The 12755-nt window shown below is 47.3% G+C and overlaps 1 protein-coding gene across 1 annotated transcript; it reads left to right on the forward strand.

Annotated features, from left to right (window-relative positions):
• Nucleotides 1-534: 534 nt before the first annotated feature.
• On the forward strand, nt 535-11780 carry LOC128343963 (putative per-hexamer repeat protein 5). Its single transcript, XM_053293402.1, has 5 exons — nt 535-666; nt 2063-2323; nt 4200-6053; nt 7833-7930; nt 11083-11780. The coding sequence occupies exons 3-5, from the start codon at nt 4340-4342 to the stop codon at nt 11179-11181; spliced, it is 1911 nt and encodes a 636-aa protein (XP_053149377.1). The 5' UTR covers nt 535-666; nt 2063-2323; nt 4200-4339; the 3' UTR covers nt 11182-11780.
• The last annotated feature ends 975 nt before the right edge of the window (nt 11781-12755 follow it).

Genomic DNA, 12755 nt, shown 5'->3' on the forward strand with positions numbered 1-12755 from the left:
GTTTCTGTCAAGGTATCTCCAGATCAAAATGACGGCTCCAACCCTGTGCCTCTTTGTTAATAGTCCATGTACCTCTCTTGATGCCTCCATCATCCTGGTATTTAGGCAACATTGAAGGTTTCTGAAATATTTGATTCGTCATTTCCTGCTTATTAATTTGGAAATAAACTTCACACACTTCTCTAATGGTTTTTTAAAATCATATAATCCCTCCTCATCTCTTTGGCTAAAAAAACTCTTCCATGCCTTTTGTCAAGAAAAATACTTTTGTCACGAAGCCTGCCAAAATGATTATCCACTCAAGCTCTTCCAAACACTTCTGCTCAGCCCTGCCCTTTCTGTATAGTCCATTAACACTGGAAAACAGATCAACATGACATAAATAAGGTGTGCCAACCGTACTAGACCAAAAATAGCACATTTGATCTCACCTACCACTATAAAGTGGACGCTGGGCATGATGGTGTTCAATGAGATGAATTTCCTCTTCTTCTTCTTCTTTTCTTTTTTCTTTCTTCCCCCCCCCCCCCCCGAGCAACTATATAAGTAGGAAGAGTGTCACTGATCATCACACCTCATCAAAGTCTGCCATCGCCACAATGGACAGCCTACAAATACCCACACATGATTTATGGATTATTTTGCCTTTATGCCTCAGCTTGACAGGTAAGTACCTTTTCTCTCTCTTTTTCTTCTTCTCCTTTTAATATCATGATGGCACCTGATTCCTGGGCAGGGGGCGTAGCAAGGTTGGAGTGGGCCCAGAGACAAGATTTTAAAATGGGCACCCCCCTCACTGAAGTTCAGCTCATGAAGTAAAGAAATCTTAAATGGGCTGAATAGTGGTAACAAAAAGCATAGTAAAATGTATATATATAGAAATTAATTAAACCTTATAAATTATAAGGGGTGTGTGTGTGTGTGTGTGTGTGTGTGTGACGATGCAAGTCAATTCATGGTACTAGAGAAAGACATGCTATTCTGGTAGCTCCAGGTCTTAACACTCACATCAATTTTGGAGGATGAATACAACTGAAGGAAGCCCGGGTGGGTGTGCGGCTGGGGGAGTCAGTCATGTGACTTGCCTCGGGGGGGGCCCCAAGGCAGTGGGCCCCCAGACAGCTGTCTCCCCTTGCCCTCTTATAGTTATGCCCCTGTTCCTGGGTTTTAATTCCTGGCTCTGATGGTGGAAGTAGATGTAATTAGAGATATAGGAGTTCCCAGTGCTGTCTTTCTCTTATATGGCAGATGAAGAGGGCACTTCCAAGGCTGGGTGGCCATCTGCCAGGGACCACTGCAGGAACAAAAAAGGGAGAGGCATCAAACCAGGCAGAAAGGGCAGGAACACCCTAAATGCCTCTCAACCTTATCCCTGGCCCAATGAGTTTTGGTGAGGCCTTTGTCAAGGGCTCTTGTTCCAGTGTCTCTCAAAAGTTGGTGGAGGCTGAAAATGATTTGTGCCACTCCTTATAGCTGAATTGTTTCCACTGGGGATGTGGACGCACCTCAGAGGCAGAGCGTCTGCTTAGCATGCAGATGGTCCTAGGTGGGGGGGGGGCTGGGAAAGACTTGGAGAGCCACTGCCAGTCAGTATAGGAAGGTACTCACAACTGGCACCTGGGTAGGTGGAATGTACAGGCAGGCTCCAAGCCCCATGCGTGCCCCCAAGAAATGGCCACATATTGGCAAAAATCAAGGGAGGAGGAGGGGGAAGTTATTGGGTGCTGGGTGTGATCTGCGTAGCATGGTGAACAATGTGCTTTCCCTCCACCCTCATTACAGCACTGGATACATGATGTGGTTTGGCTGCTGCCATCCTGCCCAGATTGCAGCTAGCACATAATCTCTTCCCCCTCCTCCCAGTTGCTGTCAACACCCTATCGGAGGGGAGAGGTTGAGTTCACTCCAATTATAACAGAGCAAGCATGTGCAAGAGCCAAGCCCTTTAAAGAGTATCTTCTGAGACCGACGTTTAAGGTTCAAAAGCAAGTAAGGTTTAATGTGGAAGTTTAAAAAGCATAGAAAAGCCTGTGTCCCATTGCTTTCTATCTTCACATTGCAGAGCCGAGAGGGAGAGAAAGAAGCCACATGGCTAATGGAGAGTGCAGGCAGAGCAGGGAGCAAGGAGGAGGAAGTGAGAGGCCCCTGAGAGTGCCCCCCAATCAGAGAAAGCCAGAGCAGAGGGGAGAGACAACAAGAGGGGGGCAGGACAAAGAGAACACAAGAACATAAGAACAGTCCTGCTGGAACAGGCACAAGGCCCATCTAGTCCAGCATCCTGTTTCACACAGTGGCCCACCAGATGCCACTGGGAAGCACGCAGGTATGCCTCTCTCCTGCTTACACTCCCCTGCAACTGGTATTTAGAGGCATCTTGCCTCTGAGGGTGGAGGTGGCCTATAGCCCTCAGACTATATTTATTCATAAATTTATTCATAAATGATCTAGAAGCAGGGGTAAGCAGCAAGGTGGCCAGATTTTCAGATGATACCAAACTCTTTCGGGTAGTGAAATCTCAAACGGATTGTGAGCAGCTCCAAAAGGATCTCTCCAAACTGGGTGAGTGGGTGACAAAATGGCAAATGAGGTTCAATGCTGGCACGTGTAAAGTGATGCACATTGAGACGAAAGACCCCAGTTTCAAGTATATGCTGATGGGATCTGAGCTGTCGGTGACTGACCAGGAGAAGGAACTTGGGGTCATGGTGGACAGCTCCTTGAAAGTGTCGACTCAATGTGCTGCAGCTGTGAAAAAGGCCAATTCCATGCTAGGGATCATTAGGAAGGGGGTTGAAAATAAAACTGCTAATATTATAATGTCCTTATAAAAATCTATGGTGCGGCCACACCTAGAGTACTGCATACAATTCTGGTCACCACATCTAAAGAAGGACATTGTAGAACTGGAAAAGGTGCAGAAGAGGGCAACCAAGATGATCAGAGGCCTAGAGCACCTTTCTTATGAGGCAAGGCTACAACACCTAGGGGTATTTAGTTTAGATAAAAGGCAACTGTGCGGAGTCATGATAGAAGTCTATAAAATCATGCATGGTGTGGAGAAAGTGGATAGAGAGAAATTCTTCTCCCTCTCCCATAACACTAGAACCAGAGGTCATCCTATGAAATTGATGCCGGGAAATCTAGGACCAACAAACGGAAGTACTTTTTCACATAACACATAATCAACTTGTGGAATTCTCTGCCACAAGATGGCCACCCAGGCTACTCAGGGGGAGGCCGGTGGGGGTGGTTGGAGAGCTGCCACCGCCCCCTCCCCTGTGGCCACCCACCGCTGCAGCCACCACCGCCAGCAGCACTTCTAAGATACATTTTAACTCCCACCCATTCTACTTTTACAGAAGCTCTGCCACCTCTTACTGGTAAAGGGGTATCTGAGGTGGCTTGGGTCAAAGCGGTTCCAGTTCAGTTCCACTTCAGACTGAGCTGGGCCTGGTTCAATTAGACCCAAGCCCTTTGAGCTGAGTTGACTCACACACCCCTATAAGGCAGCGCCCCCAAACAGTAAAGTACTATATATAGTTAAACCAAAACACAAAACAATCAAAATTACAAAGATGAACAAAGAGCCAAAAAATGTCTCTACACTAAAAGTAGTAAAATCGTTAAACAAATGGAAAGTAGTGAAAACAGAAAGATATTTGTTACATATTCCCCACCTATCTGAGTGGTTAGATGTTCAGGGACAGCACTAACTGGCTTGGGCTTCCTTTGGAGAAGATGGCAAGACTCCCAGGAAGAAGCATCTGCTGGCCAATAAATTAGACCTCTTGGGTTATTTCACCAGTAATGTGCCCAACAAAAGAAATGGCCAGCCATCAGCCACAACAATATTGATGTGGCTGGCCATTCCTTTCATTAAGTAAACTGCTGGTTAATAGTGGGAGGAGTAAATGGTCTAGAGACAATTGGTCATTTCTCCTTTGTGTCTGAATGAGATATCATACCAATGAGAACTCGAGGAAGGTGGCATGCTCCTTCCTGAAGCTAAGGGGAGGAAACAGATAAAGAGAACAGATAAAGAGATTCAGAAAGATTGCTATGAGTTGGCTGAAGTCACCTCAGTGGCGCAGGGTCCTTGTGCAGATCTGATGTGGGATCATATATCTGCTATCTTGTAGGAGCACTTGCTATCTTGTAGGAACACAGTGTTGTTCATCTATATTTATGCACCCTTATAGGCTCAGCCCTGGCCGACGGGACCCTCACAGGATCAGCACTGGCCAACAGAACCACCATAAACTTAGCACTGGCCACTCTCACAGGCTCAGTACCTGGCAACGGCACCATCACAGGTTCAGCACTGGTTGATGGCACTCTCATGGGCTCAGCGCTAACCAACAGTACCCTCACAGCCTCAACACTGGCCAATAGCACCCTCATGGGCTCAACATTGGGCAATGGCACACTCACAGGCCCAGTTCAGGTTGATGGCAACCTGATAGGCTCAGCATTGGGCAACAGCACCCTCACAAGCTCAGCACTGGCCAACAGCACACTCACAGGCCCAGGCCTGATCAACGGCACCCTCACAGGCTCCGCACTTGGCAATGGCACCTTCACAGGCTCATCACCAGGCAAAGTCACCCTCACAGCTCTGGTTGATGGCACCCTCACAGGACCAGGCAATGGCACCCTCACAGGCTCAGCATTGAGTCACGGCACACTTACAGGCTCAGCATTGGGCAACGGCACCATAAAAGGCCCAGCCCTGGTCAACAGCACCCTCACAGGCCCAGCATTGGGTCACGGCACCCTCACAGACCCAGCCCTAGTCAATGGCACTCTCACAGGCCCAGCACTGGGCAACGGCACCCTCACAGGCCCAGCATTGGGTCATGGCACCCTCACAGGCCCAGGATTGGGTCATGGCACCCTCACAGGCCCAGCCCTAGTCAATGGCACCCTCACAGGCTCAGGATTGGGCAACGGCACCCTCACAGGCCCAGGATTGGGTCATGGCACCCTCACAGGCCCAGCCCTAGTCAATGGCACCCTCACAGGCTCAGGATTGGGCAACAGCACCCTCACAGGCCCAGGATTGGGTCATGGCACCCTCACAGGCCCAGCCCTAGTCAATGGCACCCTCACAGGCTCAGCATTGGGCAACGGCACCCTCACAGACCCAGCATTGGGCAACGGCACCATCACAGGCCCAGCATTGGGCAATGGCACCCTCAAAGCCCCAGCATTGGGTCATGGCACCCTCACAGGCCCAGCATTGGGCAACAGCACCCTCACAGGCCCAGCATTGGGCAATGACACCCTCACAGGCCCAGCATTGGGCAATGACACCCTCACAGGCCCAGCATTGGGTCATGGCACCCTCACAGGCCTAGCATTGGGCAATGACACCCTCACAGGCCCAGCATTGGGTCATGGCACCCTCACAGGCCCAGGCCTAGTCAATGGCACCCTCACAGGCCCAGGATTGGGTCACGGCACCCTCACAGGCCCAGCCCTAGTCAATGGCACCCTCACAGGCCCAGCATTGGGTCACGGCACCCTCACAGGCCCAGCCCTAGTCAATGGCACCCTCACAGGCCCAGAATTGGGTCATGGCACCCTCACAGGCCCAGCATTGGGTCATGGCACCCTCACAGGCCCAGACCTAGTCAATGGCACCCTCACAGGCCCAGCCCTAGTCAATGGCACCCTCATAGGCTCAGCACCTGGCAACAGCACCACCACAGGTTCAGCAGTGGCCAATGGCACCTCCTCAGCTACAGCACCCGTCAGCAACAGCTCCTCCGGCACAGCGCCTGCCAACAGCACCTCCTCAGGCACAGCACACATGAATGGCACTTCCTCAGGTGCAGCAGCTGCCAACGGCTCTACTATTCCTGTGCCATCTATTCCTCAGAATGTCTCAAGTGCCTCCAGTTCTCCACCCCACTCTTTCCTGGCCAATGCCACTGCTCTTCCCTCAGCTTTGCCTGGCTCCAACACCACTACCTTTACCATTTCACCTGACTCCTCTACCAAAACAGATTCTGGAGTCACAGCACTATCTTCATCATCAGGTACCACCACAGGTAGGTTTATTTACCTGTATAATAACAACATGGCATCCAAAGACCAAACTAGATGTTACTAGATGTAGCAGCAGCAGTGCTGGCTCCCACCCATGGGTGGCGCTGCCATCAACAGGGGCAGAGCGGCTTCTTGCTGTTGCCTCTCATGCTGGATGGCATCAAGCTGGCACTGGCCGAAACTAACATCTAGTTTGACCCTAAGGTTCCCGCATGACAAACAACAACAAAAAACCCTCTGCATATAGAAAGCTAGTATGTCAGTGAGAAGAATGGCTTCGACTGCTCTCTGACATGTTCTTTTCCTGTGTGTAGGGAGATGTTTTTTCTCTGAGCATTCAAACATAGAATGCCTCACCTGCATCTTGAAGCAGTAGAGCCCAGGGAAAAAACTTTACCACTAAATTCTGTTCAATGTGTAAACTGAGTCCACGTCAAGTGCTTAGGTCATGACAAGCAACCCTCTGCAACCCAAAACTAGGATGAGAGAGCCCTCCAGATATTTATAGGTACAATAGTGAGTACCCACCATCCCTCTAAGCAGCAAGGAGCTCCGCTTGGGCTGAATTGCCACAAGATGCTTTACAGTAAAAGGGACTGCTATCAGTTAGATGTTTCCATGAATACTTGCAAATGCAGTGTCAGGGATGGGCAGAACTGTTTGTGTGTCAATCAAAATGTTCTGCATGGATGGATTTTCAGGCTAGTTTTAGCCCTGCCTCGGTTTCTCCTGCTGCACAGAGCGTGCTCTGGACCCTCAAGAGCCTGTTAAAAATATTAGGGGACATTCTACCTGATAGGTAGACTCAAGCTTTGTTTCTGTTCTGTATTCTCAAAATTAGTATCTTAACCTTCAGATTTAGGGTTCAGATTTCCCAGGACCCCTTACCCACTGAATGTTCAGCACTCCAAACCACAGTACATCAGTGCTCCCCTTTCTGAGTGATACCCCCTTCTTCTCCTGGGTGACACTATGCCCTTTTATTTTCTCCTGAAACTCATCAACAATTGCAAAGATTGCATAATAAGGCTATTCACACAACCAGGAGGTGGGAGGGAGGGTGGGAGATGGGGCGCGGGGAAGGCTCCACTGTACTTATCTTCCTCCCAGACTATCTCCTTGCCTGACTGGCCATGTGGCTTGGCTGCACACATGAGCAGCGCTCCCAGGAGCTGCGCAGCTTGCCAGAGGCTGTATTGCCACTGGGGATCCTAGCCTCAGGGAATCCCACAATGCACTGCACGCTGAGTGCAGTGCATTGAGAAATTCCCCCATCAGTCGGGTGCTCTAGGCCAGGGGTTCTCAACCTTGGGTCTCCAGATGTTGTTGGACTTCAGGTCCCATAATCCCCAACCAAAGGCCATTGGGGCTGGGGATTATGGGAGTTGAAGGCCAACAAAATCTGGTGACCCAAGGTTGAGAATCCCTGCTCTAGGCACCCATCTTTATATCGGCTCAGGCTGCAAGCAGTGTGAGCAAACACATTGTCCTGGCGTCGGGGTGAAGGGCTCTAACCAGGGCAAAAAGCAGCATTAGGCTGGGTGGGAGCAGAGGGCTCAGGAGCGATCCAGCGTTCCGCACGAGCAACCTAACCTAGGCTGAGCTGCCCTAGCCTGGGTTAGGCTGCTTTTGAGAACAGGCTTATTATGTTCCACCTCTATCAGCACATGGTAGCCTTATGCCAGGGAACTTCATGTATGTTGCCCTGAGTTCCATAGTAAAAGAAAAGTGAGATATAAATGTAATAAAATAATATCTTCTTCTTTTTTCTCCCCTCAAAGCTGCAAAAAACCCCGAAAATGAACTTGGCCTCCCCTACTGGGCCATTATTCTGATCTGTATCGTTTGCCTGTGGGCTCTTATGTTCCTGATTTGCTTGGTAAGGAGCAGGGCAAGGAGGCATCATTAGGAAGTCACCTGCATACATGTGCCAAAATGGCAGAATAGGGGTGTGTGCTGGGGGGTGCGGGGAGAGAAAAAGAGAGAGAATGTGATATAGCATGCATAGCTCCATTTAAATCAATATCATAACAACACAAACATAGAGCTAGTAGGGAAAGTCCTCTGTGAAGCAGAAATAATAGCTTATCATCTGCCCAGTGTTCTCTCAATTTTTTTTCTTCTGTGCGCAGAATGAGTTTTGTTCAGGGCAGCAGTATCAAGGCAGTGTGTGCACACATGCATTTAGAATGGGGCCTTCCTGATTCAACCTGAGCGGGATCTAAAATGAACTGAGTGGACATCAAAAAAATTGTGAGCACGCACACTTGCGCACGCCTTAGAGGGAACACTGCATCTGACTGCCCTAGTTGAAATAAGACCCAGTTCCACTGGCTGTAGTAACCTGCATTTAAACTAAGAATATAAAAAGAGCTCTGCTGGAGCAGGCCTACTGACCACAGTCTATCTTACTTTTATCCTCACAATAACCCAGTGAGGTGACGAGTTAGGCTAAGAGAGATGGTGGCTGACCCAAGGCTACCCAATGAGCATCACAGATCAACAGACGTTTGAACCCAGGTCTCCCTGGTCATGAGCCAGCACTCTAACCACTAAACCTCACAAGCTCACACTGTGCCACACTAGGAACACTTACGTGGACTTTCTTCTTCTTCTTTTGCTGCCATCAGCCAGAGAGGCCTACATTCAAATCCCTGCTCAGCAACAAAACTTAGTTGGAGGTCTTGGTCAGTCACTTTCTCCCAACCTAACCTACCTCACAGGAGCATCATACCATGAAGAAATATATGCATACCCAGGCAGGGATAAAACCACAGTGGCAGACTCCAGCTAACCTAAATATGTTTGTTTCAATGGCTGAAATGTAAGTTAAGGGTGGGGCCTGCTCCAGCAATTCCACTTACCACCAATGTGTGTGCACATCCTCATGGAATGTCTGGAAAGAGCTAGGATTGTTGTGAGTGGGGGAAGGGGGAAGGAATCATGATCACCATTCTGGTCTGTTTGAAAGAAATCTGGGATTAAAAAGTAATTAATAATAACCTCAGCTCTGAGCCCATTTGCAATGGGGGGGGAGGGAATACAACTTTTCAAGGTTGTTGTAAGGATTAATAAGATAACGTGTGTGTGTGTGTGTGTGTGTGTGTGTGTGTGTGTGTATACACACACACACCTATAAATTAGGGTGGCCAGGCATCCTCATTCATCCCAGTCAGTCCCCTGTAATAAAGGGGTGCCAGGAATTAAGAATGTTTTCTGGTTTGTCCAGGATTTGGGGGAATAGCTAGACCGTTTAATTGTTTTTTTGAAGTGTTTATTGGCACTTCTTTGGGGGAAAGAAGGAGAGAGTCAGGAGACAATGTACCATGCACTTGTGTGATGCACTGTGAGATTTCTGGGGGCTGGGACAATGCGTCCCTGTCCCCACACCTCCACCATGTTGGGCAGCAGCAGATCTTCTGGGAACATGATCCATACACCCAGCAACTGGGACCTGGTTGTCTGAAGGGGAGGTAAACTCTTGTAGCCTTCCTTTTTATGCACCCTCCTGCCCAGATAACTGATCATGAGAAAGGGCCCAATATATGTTTCTATTCCAGAAAGTGAAACTTAACTCTTGAATCAAATCCTGCTGACCTTCTGACCAATAAAACCTCAGATCCAAATATGGGTGTGGGAGAATCCATGCATGGTTGTTGTCCCAAAAATGGGGTGCATGCCTGGCGTGCAAGAGTCAATGAACACACCAAGGGTGGAAATCTTTCTAAGTTTATTCTGTGCAGAATAAAGGTGCTGAGGATCCTTCCCAAAGCAAGCACACCACAGCAACTTAGCATCAAGCTTATATAGGAAAACTTGCAAAATTCCAGTCACACCACCCTCCACTAGCCCCCTCTTCCCATTGCTCTGTAACTTGCTTTGCGGCCACAGAACAAAAGGGGTAATTCACACACTAATGACTAATTTGTTGCAAGCAAGCTAGAAGCTATGCAGGCTTAGCTGACTGCCGAGTCCACATTTTAGCTTTGTGACCTCACATAAGAGGGTGGGGTAATGGCTGCACCCTGGCCCATCATGGTGGGAATTTTTCTTTTCTGAATATTAGCTTCTTATCCATACCTAAATCCCCAACTGACCCACCCCCAAGTCTTGCTACATTACAAGCTGCTAATCACAAATACTTTAGAAATTAATATGTGCAAATTTTATGCAAACTAGTCCTCTTTTGTCCTCTTCCTTCCTTCCTTTCTTGGTTGACAAATGCCCTTTATATCCTCTGTTTTGCTGATGTTTGTCTTCTGTTTTGATGTTATCGGCCTGACCACTGTAATACAAATGTTCCCATAGGAATATCCATGTTAGTCTGCTGCAGCAAACAAACAAACAAACAAACACAGATCTGCAAGGTTTATTGTTGATTCATTGTTGTGGCCTTCCCACTTCATCAGATCCATAAAAGCCTATGCTTCAATCATTCTGTCAACTTTTAAAGTGCCACAAGACATTGTGGTACTTAAATGCGATTTTTGTTCCCATAATGAGGGGGAAAGGCAGAGCAGGAATGGTGCAAGGAGACGGCTGTGTAAAGCTTTGCAGTGTGTAATATGCAGACTTTCCCCCGAGGGAGGTTTTTCACCTAGAAATGTGTCGGGACTTAGGTGTGTGTGTGTGTGCGTGCACAATAAATCATCCTCACTCTGTTCCTGCTTTTCCTTTCCGTAGTTGGTGTAGTACTTTCGTTCTTGTTTGGTTTCGTGTCATGAAGGGGAGATACTTATTGACGAGTAGATTTAAGTTAACATAGGGCTGTCATGTCAACACGAGTGAGGTAAGGGAGTGATCATGGCAAGAGTAACTCATTAATGGGAACATCACGAGAGGTGTGGGACTTGGTAACTATAGTGAGTGGACTGGAGGGGAATGTCTATGAAATGACAGACGTAATTGAGAAAAGCCGGTTCTAAGTATAGAAGAGGATTTGGTTCTAACAATTAGAGAGAGTACATACTGCGTTTTCTGCTTCTTTGCTTGACCTCTTCCCTCACATGCACCTTTTGTTTTCTGATACAGATTTCCTATTGTTTAAGACCAAAGAAAACCAGCCCTACTTCCTTCCAGGCTTATCGGGCCCATCATATCCTCCGCAGTTTCCGGGATCAGAAATGGTGAAGGAAGGTCTTCCTCCTATAGCCAGTTATAGCAATACACTTCTTTGGAGCCACTTTCCTTGACTTCCCCTTCATGAACTGTGGAGAACTTCCAGTCTTCTTCAGTAAAATTGCTGCAGCCAAGGCTCTTTCTTTAAAAAATCAATCATGTAAGATCCTCTAGAGGGCAGCACTGGAATGTGAAAACAGTTGATCCTCATGAAAGGAATGTATTAATCCTGTAGGCACTTTCTGTCTCTCAGTTTCATTTGTGCACATCACAGAAATGAAACTGAGACTCACACAGCCCTGTGGCTTTGCCTTGGTCTGAGAGCTAACAACTTCCTTTTCTGCGTACATAATCAAGAATGTGGATAGGAATGAAGAAACGATGAGCTCATAAATCATAACTGAGAATTATTGGAGCTCAGATTGAGAACCAGGGAAACTTGGGTTCAACTCCTTGCTCAGAATCAGTTATATTAAGCTCACTGGCTGACCTGGATCAATTACCATCTCTCCATTTAATCTACCTCACAAGGTTGTGCTAAGAAGAAAAGGAGATTACTTTTATGTAACCCCAAAAGCTCTTTGGAAGAAGGGTAGGATATAAGGACATAAGCTACCCTGATACTGCAGATATAAATGTGTAAATTGCATAAATAAATAAATAAATAAATAAATAAATAAATAGGATGTCTTAATATGCATTCATTTATATCATCCAGACAGCAATGTTCAATCCCAAATTCACTTTAGAAGGAAGGAAATTCACATCTGTCATGTTCACACTACCTTGGTCATTGCCTTGAGATTAAACAAAGGCTGATTCTCTTTCCTTTATTCCCCCAATGAGAAGTAAAGGAGTGACCTTCCAATATCCCCTTGCACGGAGTGACTTAGGAACATAGGAACATAGGAAGCTGCCATATACTGAGTCAGACCATTGGTCCATCTAGTTCAGTATTGTCTTCACAGGCTGGCAGTGGCTTCTCCAAGGTTGCAGGCAGGAATCTCTCTCAGCCCTATCTTGGAGAATCCAGGGAGGGAACTTGGAACCTTCCACTTTTCCCAGAGCATCTCCATCCCTTGAGGGGAATATCTTACAGTGCTCACACTTCTAGTCTCTCATTCATATGCAACCAGGGTGGACCCTGCTTAGCTAAGGGGACAAGTCATGCTTGCTACCACAGGACCAGCTCTCCTCTCTTAATGTGGAGGGTGCTGCTTTAGAAAGGAATTTTTAGGATTTTTGATTTTTTTTAAGTACATTGCAGTAGTTTGAAAAACATTCAAATAGATACAAAAGAAAAGTACAAAAATTATGGGAAATCACCTTGAAAACAGTTACACTTATACACACCAAAATGATTAGCATAAAACACTATGAGGCGTTAAAGAATTACATTTTAAAATAAAGGAGAAAGTGTTTGTGGTCCAGAGTGGCATCTGCTGCCCTCACATGTCTTAGGTGCTGAGGTGCTGCCTACTGAGTTTATCTACCACTTATGCATATACTGGAGAGGAGAGCTGGTCTTGTGGTAGCAAGCATGACTTGTCCCCTTAGCTAAGCAGGGTCTGCCCTGGTTGCATCTG

The sequence above is a fragment of the Hemicordylus capensis genome, chromosome 2 (assembly GCF_027244095.1).
Source record: "Hemicordylus capensis ecotype Gifberg chromosome 2, rHemCap1.1.pri, whole genome shotgun sequence".
Taxonomy (NCBI): Eukaryota; Metazoa; Chordata; class Lepidosauria; order Squamata; family Cordylidae; genus Hemicordylus; species Hemicordylus capensis.

What these genes read in the sequence shown, in the direction of transcription:
- LOC128343963 (XM_053293402.1), top strand. Translation starts at nt 4,340, where the DNA reads ATGGGCTCAGCGCTAACCAACAGTACCCTCACAGCCTCAACACTGGCC. An exon ending in ATCATCAGGTACCACCACAG is followed by an intron (nt 6,054 to 7,832) that starts GTAGGTTTATTT and finishes CTCCCCTCAAAG; the next exon opens with CTGCAAAAAACCCCGAAAAT. An exon ending in TTATGTTCCTGATTTGCTTG is followed by an intron (nt 7,931 to 11,082) that starts GTAAGGAGCAGG and finishes TTTCTGATACAG; the next exon opens with ATTTCCTATTGTTTAAGACC.